This window comes from Phyllobates terribilis, unplaced genomic scaffold (assembly GCF_046119375.1).
Source record: "Phyllobates terribilis strain yellow unplaced genomic scaffold, ASM4611937v1 Scaffold_2__4_contigs__length_985480577, whole genome shotgun sequence".
Classification (NCBI taxonomy): Eukaryota; Metazoa; Chordata; class Amphibia; order Anura; family Dendrobatidae; genus Phyllobates; species Phyllobates terribilis.
The window spans coordinates 865,005,769-865,027,302 of NW_027362762.1; the positions used below are offsets into that span (position 1 = coordinate 865,005,769).

The window sequence follows — 21,534 nt, forward strand, 5'->3', positions numbered from 1 at the left end:
GTGGAAGAAAAAAATTAACATTTAACTTTTTTCACAAAAATGTTACTTTAGACCCAATTTTTTTTATTTTCACAGGGGTAACAGGAAAAAATGGACCACAAATTTTTTTGTGCAATTTCTCTTGAGCGTGCTGATACCCCATATGTGAGGGAAAACCACTGTTTGGGCGCACTGCAGGGTTCGGAAGGGAAGGAGCGCCATTAGACTTTTTAAATGTAAAATTAGTCTGAATAATTAGCAGACGCCATGTTGCGTTTGGAGAGCTCCTGATGTGCCTAAGCAGTGGAAACCCCCCACAAGTGACACCATTTTGGAAACTAGACCCCTTAGGGAACTTATCTAGATGTGTGGTGAGCACCTTGAACCCCAAGGTGCTTCACAGAAGTTTATAATATTGAGCCGTAAAAATAAAATTTTCACATTTTTCCCACAAAAAATGTTTTTCATTCCCTAATTTTGTATTATCATAAGGGTAACAGGATAAATTGCACCATGAAATTTGTTGTGAAATTTCTCCTGAACACGCCGATACCCCATATGTGGAGGCAAATTACTGTTTGGGCACATGGCAGGGTTTGAAAGGGAAGGAGCGCCATTTGACTTTTTGAATGTAAAATTTGTTTGAATAATTAGCGGACGCCATGTCACATTTGGGGAGCCCCTAATGTGCCTAAACAGTGGAAACCCCCCACAAGTGCCACCATTTTGGAAAGTAGACCCCTTAGGAAACTTATCTAGATGTGTGGTGAGCACCTTGCACCCCCAGCTGCTTCACAGAAGTTTATAATATTGAGCCGTAAAAATAAAATTTTCACATTTTTCCCACAAAAAATGTTTTTCATTCCCTAATTTTGCATTATCATAAGGGTAATGGGAGAAATTGCACCATGAAATTTGTTGTACAATTTCTCCTGAGTACGCCGATACCCCATATGTGGGGGAAAACCACTGCTTTGGTGTACGGCAGGGTTCGGAAGAGAAAGGAGCGCTATGTTGGCTGGGATAGGTTGCAGACACCATGTCACATTTGAAGAGTCGCTGACATGCCAAAACAGCAGAAACCCCCACAAGTGACCCCATTTTGTAAACTACACCTCTCAAGGAATTCATCTAGGGAAGTAGTGAGTATTTTTTAATTTTTAAATTTAGACCATTGGGCAGTGAAAAAAGCATAATTATATTTTTACCACAAAAAAATGTTTTACCCTCAGATTTTACATTTTCACACAGGGCAATGGGTAAAAATGGTGCCGAAATGTGTCACACAATTTCTTCTAAAAGTGTCAATACCCCATATGTGGCTGTATCGTACCGCTTAGCCATACGGTGAGATCTGGGGGGGACGGAGCGCTATTTGACAATTGGAGAACAAATTATTGTAGAATAGGCATTTGGATTTGGGAGCACAAAATTTTCTGAATTTCTTTTGGGGGGCAAGGGCCATTTTGCTTTTCCAGAGCCTTTCTGCTACCAGTAACTTGGAAGTCCCTTATATTTTTAACAGATGACGGACCTGAGTGGGAACTAGCTTTTTTTGAGGACTGAGTTGAAGCTTTTATTGGGAACATTTTACGTAACATTTATCCGGCGCTCTAGGCTGAGCACTTACATCGGGGTTTCCATCTAAATTTCCAAGTGATGTAATTCACATGAAACCCCTGCGGGATCCATTCACTGTAATGAGGCAGCAGAGTTACTCTGGACTCCGTCTGGCCTCTGTTTAGCGGTGTCCTTTTTTTCAGAAGTGCACAAAACTGTGGTCAACCGCACTTTTATGCACGCCTAAAACAAATGACACCGTGGGATCCCAGGCTAGACGGCGTCCAAAGTGGCCTATATCTGTCTCATTACAGGGAATCTTCCGTCATGGGTTCCAGCTGAATCATGTATTTCAGAGATTTACACGGAAACTCTGGTGTAAGTGCTCAGCGCAGAGCGCAGGATAAATGTGGGCAGAGCCTTACTGGGATCTTTGGGGACATAATAAACAAATCAGTACCAGGTGAAGAATTGGTTTTATTTATTTTTTTACGCCGTTCCTCGTGTGATATAACTGATTAGATTACTTTATTCTTCGGGTCGGTGCGATTACAGAGATACCAGATTTATATCGGGTTTTTATGACTGACAGCTGTCACACACTAAAAGACTTTTTTTTGCAAAATCTAGTTTTTGCATCACCATATTTTGAGAGCTATAATTTTTCCATATTTCGGCCGACAGAGTCATGTGACGGCTTGTTTTTTGCGGGACGAGTTGACATTTTTATTGGTATCATTTTTGGGTACGTGACATTTTTTGATCGCTTTCTATTCCGTTTTTTGGGAGGTAAAATTAACAAAAACAAACAATTCTGGAATTGTTTTTTGAGGGTTATTTTTATGCCGTTCTGCGTGTGGTAAAAGTGATCAGGCAGCATTATTCTTCGGGTCAGTACGTTTACAGCGATACTACACTTACTGTATTTTTTTTTTTATGTTTTGGCGCTTTTACACAATAAAACAATTTTATAGAAAAAAATATTTTTTTTGCATTGCTTTATTCTGAGCGCTATAACTTTTTTATTTTTCGGCTGATGGAGCTGTATGGCAGCTTTTCTTTTGCGTAACAAGGTGACGTTTTCAGTGGTACCATTTTTATTTCTATTTTGTTTTTTGATCGCATTTTTTTCCACTTTTTGTTTGGCGATATGATGAAAAAGCATATTTTTTTGCTCCGTTTTTTATTTATTTTTATTATGGTGTGCACAGAAGGAGTTAATTAGTGTGACAGTTTTATAGCTCGGGTTGTTTCGGACGCGGCGATACCAAATATGTGTACTTTTTTTGGTTTTGTAAAAATATACGGATTTATTGGTTTAATATTTTATTTATTTATTTTTATTTATTTTGTGATTTTTTTTTTAATAGTTTAAAAACTTTTTTTTTACTTTTTTTTACATTTTTTCTTAGTCCATGTATGGGACATTAATTTTTATTTTTCTGATCACTGATCTCATGTAATCTAATAGACATGTATTACATTACATTACATGAGATCTTCCCTGACTGTTTCAGTCAGAGTCTCCTGTCTGGCTACAGCTGCAGCTGAGCCAGACAGGACACCATATATGGCAGAGCTGGAGGCGGTCATGTGATCTCCAGCTGCCATAGCAACCCCAGGTCCTGGAAGGACTCAGAGGTCTTCGGAGAGGTAAGTTGACGACCCCCTCTCCTACTGCTGTCTCCTATATGCCGCGATCACTATAGATCGCAGCATATAGAAGACAGGTAAGGGTTAACATCACTGGGACCTGATCTAATCAGGTCCTGATGATGTTCCCTGTCAGAGCTAACGCTCTGCACCGGAATCGCAGCGCTTGCAGGACCCTGGGGGTCCTGAGCGCTGCGAGACCACCCACCGTTTTTAAACGTCGGCGCTGCACAGAGCCCAGCAAGCGCCGACGTTTATCTACAGTGGGCGATCGGGAACCGGTTAATCCCCCTTTTATTGACCGCCCTGGGTCACGGAGTGGGTCACTGCCACTGTGACATCCCCCAGCAACGACCGGCCCGGCTACAGAGTACCCCACGGCCCAGGGGGTGCATCAGAAACACTCACTCCTGTGATAAAACAGGCAGGGAAATGTGTTACCTCACAGAAAGCAATAGCTGCAAGCCCCATCAAAATCACCATGAATTCTACTATTTGTTGTCCAGGGATATAGGTCCGTGTGGACATGATAGCTTTTCGCAGATTCCACAAATTAGATGGAGCTTCTGACATGGTATGAACAGCCTATTCTATCTTCGGTCTCACAGATTATATATAGGAATAATATCTGTTGACGGTGAGGCCTGGAAATTAAGGAAATCTTTCTGTCATGTTCCTGGTACCAATACATGACTATACGACCTTTAATGATATCATGATGCATTGTCTTGCTGAAAGTGTCCTTCTGCCATAGGGTAAATATCCACCAGGAAGAGATGAACTTGGTTCTCCAAAGGTCCATCTACAGTATCAGAGGACTCAGTTGTGCCAATAAAACATTTCCTGCACCAGTAGGCCACCTCCACCAGCCTGAACTGTGCACACCTGACATGAAGGGTTCTTCAGTCCATGCTGCCTGTGCCAAATTCTGCTCCCCCCACCACCACCAACATGGTGCTATACAAATCTGGATTCATCTGAATCATCTGCTTTTTTATTTCTCTTAGATAGCAACGAAACTGGAACTGGTCATCTGCTGTTATACCGTAAACACTATCCCATCTGACAAAGATCTCAAATAATAATACAACAATTATACACAATATTGCAATGAAGTTCATAACAAATTTTTCCTAATTAAACTTCCCCTCTGTCCAAAAACCTTTTCTCCTTTCTGGATAAAATATAGAGGGGAGAGAGAGGAAAAAAATATTAATTCTGAATAATAATCCCCATCAGAAGGAGCTTACTGACAGATTCTCGGATAACTCATTTTGCACCTAGCAATGGTCATTGAGACACACAGAGGCTATGAAAGACCAACAAGACTAAATTATAAATTAAACTCAATGACAAAAATGACTTTCAGCATAAAATATGTACATTTAAGTAAGACAATTGTCCCCAAAGGTGTTCGTATCATTGATATGTAGAATAATAATGTTTCTCTTTATTGTCATTTAGGGAGCCTTCTTCTGTGACTTGGTCTTGCTGTATTTGATCAAAAAGAGTAACTTTTACAGAGACAAAAAATTTGAAGAAGTAAAGTAAGTGTCATTAATTAAGTCAAGAATTGTTTCTTTAACACTTTAAAGTGGACCTGCCATCAGATCAAAAGTGTTCAGTTTGTGCTTCCATTGTGCTTATGGTCTTTACAAGAGGGCGTGGCTCACAGGGTAATTATGCAGAGCAGCTTAAAGACACGCCCACAGATAATCCTGTGAGACACGTCCCCTTTCTAAAACCCATTAAAATTAGCACTAGATAAAAGAGCCCAGTTCTCTGGAACTGTAAGGTAATTTTAAAAAAAGAAAAAAGAGGAATATTCAGGGGAGCAGCGGGAATAAGTTATAGGAACAAACATGCCATTTTTGACCATGTGACAAATCCCCTTTAAGGGTGTGTACTGAGGAGACAGTTATTGCATTTCAATATCCAGATGGTGATTCACATTGATGGGATATGGCTTTAATGTGTTATACGTGAGGGTCTGAATCCATTGGTTACACTATAAATGTCTAATGTGCACCTATAAGGAAAACAAAGGAGAGGGGCACATCACCCATAATTACTTGTTGAAGCAAGCCAGTCACAGCCAATTGGTGACAAACCATGCTCAGTGTGGCTGGACGGCCAGGTCTAGGAAGACTTCTGGTGGTCCCAAACTTCTTCCATTTAAGGATTATAGAGGCCACTGTGCTCTTAGGAACCTTGAGTAATGCAGAAATTCTTTTGTAACCTTGGTCAGATCTGTGCCTTGCCACAATTCTGTCTCTGAGCTCCTTGGGCAGTTCCTTTGAGCTCATGATTCTCACTTGGTCTGACATGAACTGTGAGCTCTTATATAGACAGGTGTGTGCCTTTCCAAATCAAGTCCTATCCGTTTAATTAAACACAGCTGGACTCCAATGAAGGAGTAGAACCATCTCAAGGAGGATCACAAGGAAATGGACAGCATGTGACTTAAATATGAGTGCCTGAGCAAAGGATCTGAATACTTATGACCATGTGATATTTCAGTTTTTCTTTTTTAATAAATTTGCAAAAATTTCTACATTTCTGTTTCTTTTCAGTCAAGATGGAGTGCAGAGTGTACATTAATGAGAAAAAAAATGAACTTTTTAGAATTTACCAAATGGCTGCAATGAAACAAAGAGTGAAAAATTTAAAGGGGTCTGAATACTTTCCGTACCCACTGTAAAACGTCCATTCGAATGTTCTACGTTCTTTCAAGGGAGTGTCCATGTGTCCTGTAATACAGAAGTTGTTCTTCTCCGGTCTCCTCCCCTCACCCCATTCCTCCCCAAAACAGTGTATAGCATATGGTATTTTAAACACGGATACTTATCTGGTGTCGTTCATACAAGTTTTATGTTGGTTTTAACCTAAATTAGGATAATCTTATACCCCCCTTGCAGTACTTTTTTAAAAGCTGTTATATGTTGGGTTGCCATGTATGCAAATGTCCCACTGTTCTAAAAGTTTTTTATTGGAATGTTTTTAAACATTTTTGGAGTTTGCAAACTGTTTGCAATTATTGACTAGAGAGATTTATAATAAATAAGGATTACTGCTTATATCTGCAGGTCCTGCAAGAAAACCTTGCCAGTCAATGGTCAGAAGAAATCAAAAAGCCATGATGCCATAGACCAAATGAAACAATTACAGAGTGTGGAGACCTAACTTCTGACCCAAGAGACAAACTTCTCAGTAAGAGAGAAGCGCCTGTCAAGGAGATTTGTATGGCTGGACATACTGGTCTACTGGTGCGGCACATCCATGAACCTTTGTTTTCCCAACTCCTGCTTCTAATAGCCATCATGCTGCTGTGAGCCGGATATATGAAGATTTGCCGCAGCATGAACTCTTCATTGGGTTGTTGCATTACTGTTTATCCAAGGCAACCATTTTGCTGCACCCTTTACGCCCTGTGACATTGTGAATCATCTTGTATTTTTCTGCTGGTCTTCTCTGCTCTGGAGAACATGCACTTTAGAGACTCATCAAAAAGAGCAACGAGCTCCATTCACTGCTTTGCAGGTAGAAGACAGTGTTGTTTTCTTGACATCTTGAAAACTCGATCGATGTGGTGTTTTTATACTTATTGATTAGTGATCATCTCGGAGCATGCATTTGATCTTACATTGCGCAGCTATTATGCAGCTCTGTAATGTGTTCAATAAATGAGAAATCTGTACTTTTAAAGAGAAAAAGTTATCTTATTACAAGATGCAAACTGTCTCTTCAGAGAGGAAGAGGACTGGAACTCCAGCGCCATCTATTAGAAGCAGTGATCCTAAAAGTCAATATCGACCCTTTGACAAGCCTTGCCACATGACTTTGGATAAAAGCCAAACCAGAATCTCAATTTGCAGACACGTATTTTGGGGTGTTGACTCTCCTCAGTGAAAACCATGAGATTTGACTGTATGAGAGGCATCTGGCTGGGATCTAACAGGTAACGTTTCTCCTTGTGGAGAATGACATGCCTGGCATGTCAGTGTAAGGAGGGTTATAAGCCATGCAATGCTCCTCTGGGAAATTAAATATGCAAATTGCCTCTTCAGAGAGAAAGAGGACTTGAACTTTAGCGCCACCTATTGTAAGTTGCATTACTAAAAGTCAAAATCCTTTACCAAGCCAGAATCTGAATTTTCATGGTGTTTCGGGGTGTTCCCCCTTGTCAGAGAAGCATGACATGGCTTACACTGGCCTGCCAGGCATATCACTCTCCACAAGGAGAAACGTTAACCCTTCTTAATACAAGAGATACTGAGTGTGTGCTGTGCATGAAAAAAGGTCAGAAGGCAAACATATGGGTTGGTAATGTGGATCCTATAGGGATCAGTGCTGATTATAGGCTGTACCTGTAGTGTATAACATGGCTGAGTTAGCTATAAGGGAGATCAGCTACACAGAGTATCTTTCCCTCTGGAGAATATATATGAATGTCCTGAACCTCTATTAAAGGGGTTGTCCACTACTTTTATATTGATGGCTTATAACCCTTACATATGAAAAACTGACAAAAGTGCCTAGTGACCTTCTGCCCATTTATTATAAGCAATGCTCATAGAACACTATCAATTTTTAAAAAGAAATAATGTGGGACTTTCATCAATGAGAAGAATAAGCACTGGACTTACATAAGAAACATAGATTGAGGTTTCCAATTTCACACATTACAAACCTGTGTATCTGGAAAAAACAGCACTACAACCAGCACCATGAATGACCATGTATGTGAGATAATGTAATATAACGTGATGAAATACATGTAATCTGAATTGTATTTGAGACAATTAGCGCAATAAATAATTAAGCCGATAATGTGCAATAAAATGGCGCGTTCATAACAGAGAAATGGGATAAACTTTTAAAGAGAACAGAATGAGAACGTCTCACACAAGAACCTGAGACAGCAGCTTCAGAGAAGACTACAGTAGCGGTAGGTGCACCTTCCTGATATGTCCTCTTCCATTATACCTATATATGGAGAGATTATATAGATTGTGATAGAAGCAGAGAAGCAACTGCAGCTCCGTTCACGGAAACAGGACGCCATCCGGGAGCGGCGGTGATAGAAGCAGGGTGAGTGACAGCAGCGCCGCCCCCTAATGACGATCCATTTCAGGGCGGTGACAGAAGCTGTTTGGCAACGCTGCCGTCACTTCTTTCTGCGTCTATCAATGCGATTGAAAAATAAAAAACAGATATAGAGATTACAGTAAATCAAACTACAAAAGTGTCTAAGCCATAAAAATATATATTTATGCAGGGCCTTATAGGGATTGGATCACCCCTTTAAAGAGAACCTGTCATCAGGATTTTATACCCCAAACTAATGACGTATTTGTAAAGGTGCTTTAATGCTGTGTAAATGCTCGCCTTTCTTGTAGAAATCTGTTTTGTTGCTTTAAAGAAATCAATAGATGAAAGTGTATGCTAATGAGCTGTAAGTGCAATGGGCGGGGCAGTGCCCTTACAGCTCTCCTGTTTCTCTTCCTGTTCCCCGCCCGCTGCCTTCTGTCTCTGACTAATGCTGTTTTCCCCCCAGCACTAGACGCACTGCCAGTTTCTCCTTCAGCCTTTCTCCTTTGTTTCCTTCCAGCTTCTCCCCACTTCCCTCTCCATCAGGATTATAGCAGTAGGCGTAATTTCATCCATCAATGCAGAAAGATTTGTAAACATATTTGAGCAATTTTTGAGATTAGAAGATCAGCACAGGAGACATAAAGTGATTGTAAGTTGGAAAAAGAGACATTTTTCTGAAATAAAGTATATTACAAAGTTTATTATTTTCATTTGTACTGATGATTTCTCAACAGAAAAAAAAGAAAAATGTAGTGACTATTGAGAGAGAGATTTTTCCAGCTCAAAAGTTGTCATTGATTTCTATGGGGTTTGGGTTTGGTTCTGGTACCAGAACTGAACTTTGGACTACAGTTCAGTCAAACCCAAACTTCCACGGGTCCGCTCATCCCTAGCAATAATATTACTGTGACCCAGAGGTACCTAACTGGAGGACATCATTCTGGACAGGAGATCCCTATTGCCCAAGATTTTGCTGTCCAGACCAGAATCGGTGGATAAGAAGCAGGAGGGGTTGAACCTGATGTATGAGGAGCAGTGGTCCAACTGGTCAGAATGCAGCACACTAGCATCTGTATCCAAACCACCAATCTGCCTGCATCAGGCTAATGTGAGGAGTGTTAGGGTATGTTCCCACTGAAATTTTTTTTACGCGTTTTGGAGCAGAAACTGAGTGAAAACTCTAAAAATCCTCCTCAAAAAATCAGAACCTCTCAAAAATGTGGAGTTTCCACTCCAATAACTCAGTAAAAAGAAACATTGAGAAGGAAAAGTTGTGGAGTTATGGAAATCACAGGATCAACAGACATGTTAAAGGGAACCTGTCAGGCGATTCATGCTGCCCAAAGCGCGGACAGGATGAATCACAGCCTGGTGGCACGGTTACAGCCGGGTATATTATTCTCCGATATTTTTGTAAAACATCTTGATTTATTCAGTATCAAATAAGAGCACCACATGCACAAATCCCCACACTTACATGCCTTAGCTGCTATCAGTGAGGTTATTAATGGCTGTCTGAGGAATATTCTGCAACGGTCAATGCACTTGAGCAAATCATCAAGATGCGCTGCTGGCAGCTTTCTTTGCAGTTGGACCAATGACGTCTCAGATGTGCTCGATGGGAAACACGTTAGAGATGTTGTAGACAGCTCACTGAAAAACAAGAAACATGCGGGCTGGCGTTATCGTGTTGAAAGATGGCTCCTGGGACACTTTGGATAAATAGCCATACCACTAGTTCCACGACCAAATCAATGTAACACTGAGCTGTTGGTGTACCTAGACTGAAGACTAGAGGGCTCTGGCTACCATATATTATGCCACCCCAGGCCAATATAGGCCAGACATTAGGCCCTTTCATGACATTGCCAACGAGGTCTCCAGACCACTCTCCGACTATCATTGCGTCCAAGACAAAAGCCAGACTTATTTATTTTACTTACTTAGAATAGACCGCCATATACATTTTGGTCTGCACTATTGCAGCCTTTGAGAGCGATGGTGTGAAGTTTATGGATCACTTGTATAGTTGGACGTCTGGCCAATGTTGTGTAAATGCCTTCTGATTTTGCGAGGTGGCATAACGTACTGTAGCTGGATCCTTCTTGTCTTCTCTCCAAGTGCACTCACAGCTCGGCATTGCATGGATTTGGTGGTGGAACCAGTGGTGCGGCCATTTTTCCAAAGTGTCTCGAGATCCGTTTTTCAACAAGTCAGGCCGCATTTTGCTCGTGCTACTTCAAGCAGCCTGTGTGGCCTAAACGTGCTATATCTTGCTATTTCAGTGGTGAGGAGGAAGATCTACAAAGTTTGTGTAACACTAACAAGACATTTCATTGAATGGCATGGTTCACTGATGGGCGTTTCAGACCATAAGACCCAGGGGTGGACCCTGTCCTAACAGAACACACCATTCCTGTTAGCATACTGGCATCAATGGATCCATCCAATATTAGAGAAAAATAATATAGATATTACTCAGTTCCCTATGGGTTTCTTGGACATTAGCTTTCTGATGACCGGCCAAAAATACCAGACAAATTAGGACAGCATTTCTCTTTGCTTGGTAAAACACCAGGCACCATGACGGAGAGACATACTCAATTATAGTTCATGAAGCAAAACGGCGTCTTCAAAAACTACATGACATTAGCAATCCACGAGGATTCCCAGAGTCAGATCTGTTATACTATAGGGCTAAACAAGACACGGGACAAACTAGATGGCAGTCGTCTAATCAGATCATCAGGGAGTTAGTGTTCTGCCGTGGTCTCACTTTGAGAGCAGCCAAGACGTGTAAGTGCGGAGATTTGTACGCTCACACTCGATGCTGAAGAAATCCATGCCTTGAAAACATTTCCATTTTTCCATCCCATCATTTACAGATCATTACCATGTCTATCCAACCGGTGATTTCCATCAATCTACGGCTTCTTGGTGTTGTAATTTCAATGCTTAGGAGTATATTTTTGGGAATAAAGATTCTCATGGCCATCGTATTCCACAATACAGGTTCTTATTCTACCTCCGAGGTCGAGCATAAAGTGATGTAGGATTTTGGGCAATTATTATCTGGATATACAAGTTAGCATTTTATTACCTCAAAATAATGAGTAAGGGCCCAATCAGACGATCGCGTATATCAGACCGACATCAGAACGCAATGCTCAGACTGGTTGGAGGCTCTCTAGACCTGAGCGTGACAGCTGTATATGAAGCAGTCATGCTCGGGTCAGGAGAGCCCGCGACCAGTCGGAGCATTGCGTTTTGATCTCAGGCCGATTTATACAGCCACTGACTACGCCCCAAGGCCCTCTTCACACATCCGTTTTTGGGTTTTTTTTCATGGATACCACACATAACCATTATAACCTAGGGTGATCTTCACCGTGTGTCCGTGTGAACCACAAGGAGGCTATGGGTCAGTGAAAAACACATAAAACACATGGCTGGCATTCATGTGCTGTACATTTTTAACACTGCAAAAACGAGAAGCTTTGTAATTTCATTCTTTTTCCATACCGGAAAAACACAGATGGCACTGGTACTGTTTGTTCCGGTACTTATATGGATGTGTGAAAGAAGCCTAAGGCTGAGATTCAGCCATCCATATATGAACCATAATGCACGGACCGCCCAACTCTGAACTAACAGCCTCACATATGCCTAGGAAACTGTTAGTTTGGGTCAGGAGACCCACGGTCAGTCCAGTCATTGCAGACTATATGAAGACTGTGAAACTCAAGACTTCGCAACCAGCCCGATAATTGGAAAAAAAAAAAAAAAAATCTGTTTCACGGAGCCATGTCAAACTTCATCCCTTTTAGCTGCCTGTGAACTTGGCAATCGGAGGCTTATAGTTTTTCAGCTGAGATGGTCCATATGGCGGCACTGACTGGTCAATCACCATAGAAACTGTTGTCTGTCTACCACAGCCCCGATGGCTGTCAAAGGGGATCTGTCAGCTCAGAAATCCATCCGTAAGCGATGTACCATGTAGTGGGATCATCACAGTAATCGATACACGTAATCTGCATGTGAATATAATTAATGCTTTCTCCAAACTTATGCAGCACGTGTTTAAGCTAAAGGATTGGCTCTTCTTAGCCCAAGCTCCTTTAAAAAAAAAAAAAAAAAAAAAAGGACCTTTCCGTACCTGGAGACAGATTTTTGGATACTACAGACTCTTTAAATCGGCACTGTATTATTCTCATGCTTCAGATTACCCACGCTCCTGCTGCAACTTACTCTGTTTAGGGCAGAAATGAATTCAATAGTTTTTACAATTACTTAGATAAGAAGTGAACATATAAAAAAATGTCTATTGGCTGCAATTACACCACAGAAGTCACAAGTTTTAAGTGATCGGATTTTCCAGATTATTTTGGCTCTTTAAATTTGTAAAATTTAAGGAGGTGGTCACTGGCATCTGATGGTCTTGGTGCCCTTCACCGCCGTCAAAAATAACCTCATTTATCAAAATAGTAGGTGAAACTTTAGGGGGTTGAATTTCCTAATGTAGGAACATTGCAGTCTGCAGAGTAGATCACCACGAGGCTTGTAGGAAACGCTGAGGAGCTGAATGGATTATTTTGCGCTCCACCCGAGTTCCAACAATTGCAAACCTTTTAGGTCCAATCGTATGTCTACAGTAAAGATATAGTTATGGTAAAACAATGATGTCTGGACATGGGGATCCAACTCTGAAGAAAAGGAAAGAAGGTCTGAGGGTACAGGATGAAATCAATCAGGCATGGGGAATAGACCCCTTTAGTAAAGCTTCTTATCAAGGATTGGGCAAGTAACAAGACCAAAAAGACCCAAAACGTAGCACGAGCCTATGTAGGATACATAAAACAAGGAAAGGGAGTAATGGAGGTGCTGCATCGGATGACTTGGTCTCAAGTTACTGACTCCCAAAAAAAAACAAAAACAAAAAAAAACACGTTGGGGATACGTAGTGCAAACTGTAGACTAGAAGAAAAGCAGTCAAAAAGTGTCCAGATTAAAAAAAAAAAAAAAAAATGCAAATCTGCAGCAAGAGGTAATTAAATCAGTAAGATTGGCCAGTAAGGCTATGTTCACAGTAGACGTTTTTCAGCTTTTTTTATGCTAATTTTCAGATGCGTTTCATAGTACCAGAAGTCTGAGATTTCAGAGATCTCATGTACACACATAGGTTTTTGTGTCATCAGTATTTTGTGCTTTGCATGTTTTGCACAATAGAGCATGTCACTACTTTCAGCGTTTTTCACCCATTGAAAGTAACAGGTGGTGAAACCGCTGAAAAAAAGCCTAGTGTGAACATAGTAGCCATCAGGTTTTTCTGCGTTTTAGTGAAGAAAAAAAAAAAAAAAGCAAGTAGAGCAGTATGTGAAACTCATTTATTTTTGTGATTTTACAATCTTGCTTGGTCACCTGAGATGGCAGTTTGGATTAGGACAGTATAAGTTATGTCTACAGTGTAAACAATACATGTGGCCCATGGAGGTGTGAAATTAAACAATTTCTGAGCAACTCAATGGCAGACCATAGAGTGAAAATAAATAGTGTCCTACAAACTCAATGCACTGCCAATGTCTTAGAAAAACTATTCCTGAACAATTCACCTCCCCCCACAGTTACATTTGTAATTTTGGTTAATATGGTGACATATGGTTTCACATTGGTGACCTGTGTTCATGCTTCTACGCTGAATTTAGGGATTCTGAAAAACGCAGCAAAACCTGCGTTTTTTGACGCAGCTTCTTTCCTGCCAAGAGATCAGGTTTTGATGCACAAAAAAAAAAAAAAAAACAAAAAAAACAAAAAAAAAAAAACAAAAACACCTTGTGTGAACATACCCCAAGACGTCCGATTTACAGAACTCAAACAGATTTGGGCATTGATGGACACACACGGCACCAGACTGACCTCATTGACTAACATATGGCTCGTTTGGTTTACATTACAGTCATTTTAACAGAAAAGAAGCACACTGGACAAGCATTAATCTCTGGATTAGAACATCAAGCAACTCTACATTGTTGCTGCTTCCCTCTTTTGTATAACTTTATTTAATATAAGTATATACATAAAGCTAGGAATCGATATACTCAGGTCACAGAACTAGCAGCTGAAGATTTTACTAAGCCATAGAGGTCCATACTTGTATGAGGTCAGTAGTAGGAGACATCGCTGTAGATTAGCAATCGTACATATTACTGCATATTTCATAGACTTTGCTGTGGATTAACATGTAGTGGAATCATCTGACACAATACCAGTAACTTCAGTAGCCTATAATAGGTTTAATTCAGGGAGGATTACAGAACTTTCATAAGTTACTAACAGAACCCAAGAAGAAAGATTCATTTAAAAAGTAACTCTCTAGTCAAATTAATTACTTATTAGGGACGAGTCTTTGAATTCCATTAAAAAGAGTGTTCCTGAAAGGCAGATCCATCCAGCGTGCTTCAGTACACATGCACCATGCCGTACAAGAAGGTCCAGAACAGGACATACGTAAAGAGGCCCCCGATAAGCCCCCCGGTAAAAAGAGGCCTCCTCGATTTAAAATATTTGTTCCACCTGCGTCCAGACTTTAGCACCAACAGCAGGGAGAGGAGAAAAGAGGCAAGGAAGTAGAAGATGAATCCGTACAGGCCTGTGAGGCCAAGAATCCCAGCCGTGGCTCCAGAAAGGGCAGAAACCGAGGTTCTGCAGTAGTCGAGGACGGCAGCATTTCCCCTCACTGCGGCTTCACTGATGAACTGCGGGCCCTCTCTCTTCAGAACGACTGCAGCCATTGCTGCCAGTGTGTGAGGTCCAGATACAGCTGTGCAAGGAAAGAAGAAAGCATGAGCGCCCTGTCATCAGAAGGAAGGGACTTCGCCATAAAAACAGACACTATTACTCAGGGCTGTGGAGTCGGTAAGCCAAACCTCCGACTCCCTCATACACGGCTCATGTTTAAGTGATAAGTTTACTGTAGCAGAGATTCATCTCAGCTAAAAGTCTAGACCCTTAGATCAGGAATAGGACATTTCATAACTTTCCCTAATTCTTATGAAAAAAATATTCCCCACAAACTGCATTGAATTACTGTACCCGATTTATTATATATTTTAGGAGTTGGAGTCTGTCCATTTTACATCGATTCCACCAAAATGGGCTTTGACTTCATGACTGACTCCACAGCCCTGCTATTACTCCAGTACCACAGGAAATCAACCTACAGCAATGCCTGGGTGACAGGTCGTCTGCTATGTCCAGCCAAAAAGACAGACACCGTCAGCAAGAGCATCCAAAGGAGCCCAAAGTGTCACAATTTGGAGCCCATGTGTCATATTTAAAAGGGGCTCTCTGGTCTAAAAGGGACTTTGTCAGCAAAGACTGACTGTTCAAACCAAGTACAGGTGCTCGGTGCTTCGTGGTGAGGCCATTTATATACACCTTCCAACCTGCTTGGTGGTTGTTTTTTTTTTATACATCTCAGCCTCTATAAAACCAGAGCTGTCAAGTGTGTGTGTGTGTGTGTGTGTGTGTGTGTGTGTGTGTGTGTGTGTGTGTGTGTGTGTGTGTGTGTGTGTGTGTGTGTGTGTGGTCATTATGCCGACAGAGTCTCTTTAAGATACAAGACCTGTAATCTTGTGACTCCTCAGATTGCGCACTGTGAGGATCCACTGGCGCTGGGTCATGTGACCGAGATCTGCACTCCTGGCCACAATCCAACTAGATGGGCGCCGCCTCGCTCAAAGCAAGTGTATTGAACAAAGCTGGAAACAATCTAGTCGAAATGTGGCCGGGAGTATGCAAATGGCATATTATATTGGTCACATGACCTCCCGCTCCAAGCACTGAGCACAATGTGAGTTTGCAATTGTAGCTTAAAGGGAACCTGTCACCAGGAAAAAAACGCTATTAACCTGCAGATATGGTGTTAATCTACAATTAATAGCATTACTAACCTGCCCGGCGCCTGCACACAGCCGAACGCTGTGGGAAGAAAATGAACATTATTCCCCCCCGGCAGCGTTCCAGCTTCAGTCACTGCTCTCTATATAGAGAGCGGCAGCTGTAACTGCACCCCCTGCACTTACTGAAAGCCGACCCTAATGCAGAGCGAGTGCAAGTCAAGGCTGGGGGTGTGGTTATAGCTCCGGCCCCTGACTGAAACCGGAGCGCTGCAGGGAAAATAAAATATAATTTTCGCCCCACAGCGTTCAGCTAAGTGCAGGCGCAAGCTAGTAACAGTGGTAACTTGCAGATTAACAGCATTTTTGCTGGTGACAGGTTCCCTTTCAGACTGGACAACCTCTTAAAAGTCAATTGGTCCTTTGGGGGGGGGGGGGGTCACACAGGAGCGCGTTATATATAGGGGGGGTCACACAGGAGCGCGTTATATATAGGGGGGGGTCACACAGGAGCGCGTTATATATAGGGGGGGGTCACACAGGAGCGCGTTATATATAGGGGGGGTCACACAGGAGCGCGTTATATATAGGGGGGGTCACACAGGAGCGCGTTATATATGGGGGGGGTCACACAGGAGCGCGTTATATATGGGGGGGGTCACACAGGAGCGCGTTATATATGGGGGGGGTCACACAGGAGCGCGTTATATATGGGGGGGGTCACACAGGAGCGCGTTATATATGGGGGGGGGGTCACACAGGAGCGCGTTATATATAGGGGGGGTCACACAGGAGCGCGTTATATATAGGGGGGGTCACACAGGAGCGCGTTATATATAGGGGGGGGGTCACACAGGAGCGCGTTATATATAGGGGGGGGGTCACACAGGAGCGCGTTATATATAGGGGGGTCACACAGGAGCGCGTTATATATATAGGGGGGTCACACAGGAGCGCGTTATATATATAGGGGGGTCACACAGGAGCGCGTTATATATAGGGGGGGTCACACAGGAGCGCGTTATATATAGGGGGGTCACACAGGAGCGCGTTATATATAGGGGGGGTCACACAGGAGCGCGTTATATATAGGGGGGGTCACACAGGAGCGCGTTATATATAGGGGGGGTCACACAGGAGCGCGTTATATATAGGGGGGGTCACACAGGAGCGCGTTATATATAGGGGGGGTCACACAGGAGCGCGTTATATATAGGGGGGGTCACACAGGAGCGCGTTATATATAGGGGGGGTCACACAGGAGCGCGTTATATATAGGGGGGGTCACACAGGAGCGCGTTATATATAGGGGGGGTCACACAGGAGCGCGTTATATATAGGGGGGGTCACACAGGAGCGCGTTATATATAGGGGGGGTCACACAGGAGCGCGTTATATATAGGGGGGGTCACACAGGAGCGCGTTATATATAGGGGGGGTCACACAGGAGCGCGTTATATATAGGGGGGGTCACACAGGAGCGCGTTATATATAGGGGGGGTCACACAGGAGCGCGTTATATATAGGGGGGGTCACACAGGAGCGCGTTATATATAGGGGGGGTCACACAGGAGCGCGTTATATATAGGGGGGGTCACACAGGAGCGCGTTATATATAGGGGGGGTCACACAGGAGCGCGTTATATATAGGGGGGGTCACACAGGAGCGCATTATATATAGGGGGGGTCACACAGGAGCGCGTTATATATAGGGGGGGTCACACAGGAGCGCGTTATATATAGGGGGGGTCACACAGGAGCGCGTTATATATAGGGGGGGTCACACAGGAGCGCGTTATATATAGGGGGGGGTCACACAGGAGCGCGTTATATATAGGGGGGGTCACACAGGAGCGCGTTATATATAGGGGGGGTCACACAGGAGCGCGTTATATATAGGGGGGGTCACACAGGAGCGCGTTATATATAGGGGGGGTCACACAGGAGCGCGTTATATATAGGGGGGGTCACACAGGAGCGCGTTATATATAGGGGGGGTCACACAGGAGCGCGTTATATATAGGGGGGGGTCACACAGGAGCGCGTTATATATAGGGGGGGGTCACACAGGAGCGCGTTATATATAGGGGGGGGTCACACAGGAGCGCGTTATATATAGGGGGAGGGTCACACAGGAGCGCGTTATATATAGGGGGGGTCACACAGGAGCGCGTTATATATAGGGGGGGTCACAGGAGCGCGTTACATATAGGGGGGGGGTCACACAGGAATGTTTTATCCCTTTTATTCTCATGAACATGGATTAAGATGTGGTGTGAATCTGACCTTGGAAAAATAGTTGCTCTTTCCCAAAAAGAGCCCCACACAGATTTAACAGTGATAGGCTGTGTGCCCACGATGTGTTTTTCAAGCGTTTATGCTGCGGAATTTCCGCAGCGTAAACGCTTCAAAAACGCATAGTAATCCGCCCCCCCATGGTCCCCAATGACAAGCCGCACTGTCAATGCCCATGCTGCGGATTTACCGCAGCGTTTATGCTGCGCTCAAAAATCCGCAGCAGGTCCATTAATTTTGCGGAAGAGCAGCGTAATCGCCGCCATTGACTTGCATTGAGACGCACATAATCCGTGTCAGTACATTTGTACTCACGGATTATATGCGTTGCAAAGTGCGGATGGTACCCAAGTCTGGAGGAGAAGAGACTCTCATCCAGACCTGGGTACCAAAGAACATGTAAAAAAAAATGAATAAAATTTAAAAATAAAGATTATATTCACCTTCCGACGGCCCCCGGTCTCCTTCCCTGTGCTTGCGGGCAGGACTGAAGGACCTCCGGTGACGTCACAGTCATGTGACCACAGGCCCTTCAGTGCAGTGTCCCGCGATCAGCTGGCAGCCAGGAACGAGCGCAGCAACACACGCCGGGCCATCGGAAGGTAAGTATAGGTTTATTTTTTTATTTTTAAACATTCTTTTACGGTCACACTATATAAATCCATGCCGGTTGCATGGATTTATATAGTGTGACCTAGTTGTCAAGCACTTTCCAAGTGATGCTAGAATCGCCTGGAAAGCGCTTGTCAATCCGCATGAGGAAAAGCATGGAAATAACGCTTCAAATCCGCATGTATTTGGCAGGAAAAACACATGCACAATCTGCATGCGTTTTTTCTGCCAGGGAGATGCAGAAATGCTGCAGAAATTTTCTGCATCGTGGGCACATAGCCTTAAACTAGATGTGACATGCAGAAGTTGTGCTTCAGAAGCATTCAGCAACTAGAGGGGTTAACACAGTCACAGGAGACAGGGAGTGTTTTAGCAGAGCCCCAGGGGGATTGTGGGGAACTTGTCATTGTAGTCTGGCTGAAGCTGAAGAGAAAGGTGGTGTGTTATCTGGTTCTGACAGAAGGCAACTCAACAGGATTCAGATCAGGAGTGAAACTAAACACAGGTCAGATACTCTGCACTGTTAGTTCAGGGAGTTTATTATCCAGGAAGATAAGGACTGGAAGGAATTGTGTCACAGGGATTATCTCCCTCCTCAAACCCTCACCCCTCCATCTCCATGCAGGATAAGGAATGCTGTGTATTATTGTGTCCTTGTGAAGAAAAAGCCTGTGGTTGTGTATGCATAGAAGTGTGCTGCTAAGAGATCTATCTAATCTATGCTGAATTATGCTACTGAAGAGACTAATACTGTGCTTTGTGAAAAAACTACTGTATTGTTACTGGAGCCAGTTGCTCAAAAAACTCAGACTGTACTGTAATGAAGATTGTTGCTGTAATATCCCTGAATTGCACTGGCCGTGCTTCAGATTAAATTCCACTGTAAAACTGTTGAAAAAGACTCTTGTCAGATGTGTCTGGTCAGCAATTGAATCTATCGTGTGCCTGAGAGAAGAAGCAGCCTATGGTCGCCCCGAGTAACAGTTCCCCCAAGATTCCAAAGAATTCATGAAACCAGTCTCGCCCCTATCTGAGCCTAGCGGTGTGTGTGTAACATACACTTTAGGGGGCCTGACGGTTCGGTGACTCTGCAAAACCATTGTTGGCGATGGTCAGAACTGTAGAGGATTGTAAAACAGAACAGTCACCAGATGTCACAAAATAAACTGGGTGCATTAAAGGGACCCTGTCAGATTTAAACTTCCCATGTTAGGAGACCAACTGGACTCAAAACGCTCAGCCTATTATTGGACAACAAAAAATGTAAAGGTTTTGTCAGGTCCAAAACGATAAATCTGCAGTCACTCTGTGTGACTGCAGATTTATGAATCATCCCAGCGCAGGCACTGTGGGCATTTGCCAGTTTCTGACCCGGGACCAGAGGGTATGTATGAGTTATACATACACTACACTTGTATGGAGCGAGGCCAGGAGTATGTATAACTCATACATACCCTCCGGTCCCAGGTCAGAAACTGGCGAATCCCCGCAGTGCACAGTGTGTGCTCTGGGGGGATTCATAAGTCTGCAGTCACACAGAGTGCCGGCAGACTAATCGATTTGGACCGGACAACCCCTTTAAGAAATGATTATGCAGCCATTCCAAGTTGGATTTTCAGAGTAGAGTAATTACACCGGCCTTATTGGGTCTAGGAGACATTCAGTAGTGTATCCAGTTTGCCTTGTTGTAGTGCTGTGGAAGCAGCTCCGATGGTGACGAGCCCCCTGCTCTCTGCAGTGACAGCACCAGCATCTAAGCAGGAGCCCACTACAGCCGCCATCATGCCCACGGTACATGCCTGTCCGGTGGGGGAGGACACCTGGCTGTGACCACTTATAAGACCCCTGCTATCCTCCCTTTACCCCACACACAGCGCCACTCTTGCCCATAGGCCGGTTCCGATATTACACCGCAGTTTACGTGCAGGCAGAACTTGGTCAGTAAGACCACATACAACCCATGGTCGGGAGGGGGGGGGCCGCTGCTTCGTACATGTGATTCTCAGTCTTGATCGCTGCCTACCCCTTTCATTACCACCCTCCCGGGGCCTTGTCCCACGAACCATCCCCGCCGGTGACACAGGGGACTAATGTGTGCAGGATAACGTGCGCCCTCTGTCGTGCACGCAGAAAATGACATGTGTCACCCGCCCAGTATACAGCACCTCTGCGGAGGATGCCACACCGTCTGCCGAGCCAACAGCCTCCTGGTACCGACCACTCTGGAGCACAAGCCAAACACTACAACGCGATCTCCGCCATCTTCAGAAGTAACCGGAAATGACCTTTTACCCAGGAAGCTCTTCTACACATGACTATGAAGTATTTACTGGCGGCCATATTTGTTGATGGCACGTCAAATGCATGTAATAATATCCGGGCCGTGTATAATGAGGACCCTCCTAGCTTATAATCACATTATAGCGGGGTGTGATGCAGAAGTAGA

At 43.6% G+C, this 21,534-nt stretch overlaps 2 protein-coding genes across 5 annotated transcripts in view; one reads left to right on the plus strand and one right to left on the minus strand.

The window, feature by feature from the left end:
- Positions 1 to 8,915, plus strand: part of P2RX5 (purinergic receptor P2X 5) — a 127,338-nt gene extending 118,423 nt beyond the window's left edge. For 2 of the 4 annotated variants that reach the window (XM_073668024.1, XM_073668023.1), the window contains exons 11-12: positions 4,657 to 4,739; positions 6,279 to 8,915. In XM_073668024.1, coding sequence (XP_073524125.1) covers positions 4,657 to 4,739; positions 6,279 to 6,375 — 180 coding nt within the window. In that variant the 3' untranslated portion in view covers positions 6,376 to 8,915. Of the gene's footprint in view, positions 1 to 4,656; positions 4,744 to 6,278 lie in introns of those variants that run through there. The other 2 variants (XM_073668028.1, XM_073668025.1) reach the window with 1 other exon arrangement.
- Positions 8,916 to 14,066: 5,151 nt separating this feature from the next.
- Positions 14,067 to 21,410, minus strand: EMC6 (ER membrane protein complex subunit 6). Its single transcript, XM_073668031.1, has 2 exons — positions 21,254 to 21,410; positions 14,067 to 15,103 (listed from the first exon to the last, which is right to left on the minus strand). Exon 2 carries the CDS (start codon positions 15,072 to 15,074, stop codon positions 14,742 to 14,744), a length of 333 nt encoding a protein of 110 aa, XP_073524132.1. The 5' UTR covers positions 15,075 to 15,103; positions 21,254 to 21,410; the 3' UTR covers positions 14,067 to 14,741.
- Between the last annotated feature and the right edge of the window lie 124 nt (positions 21,411 to 21,534).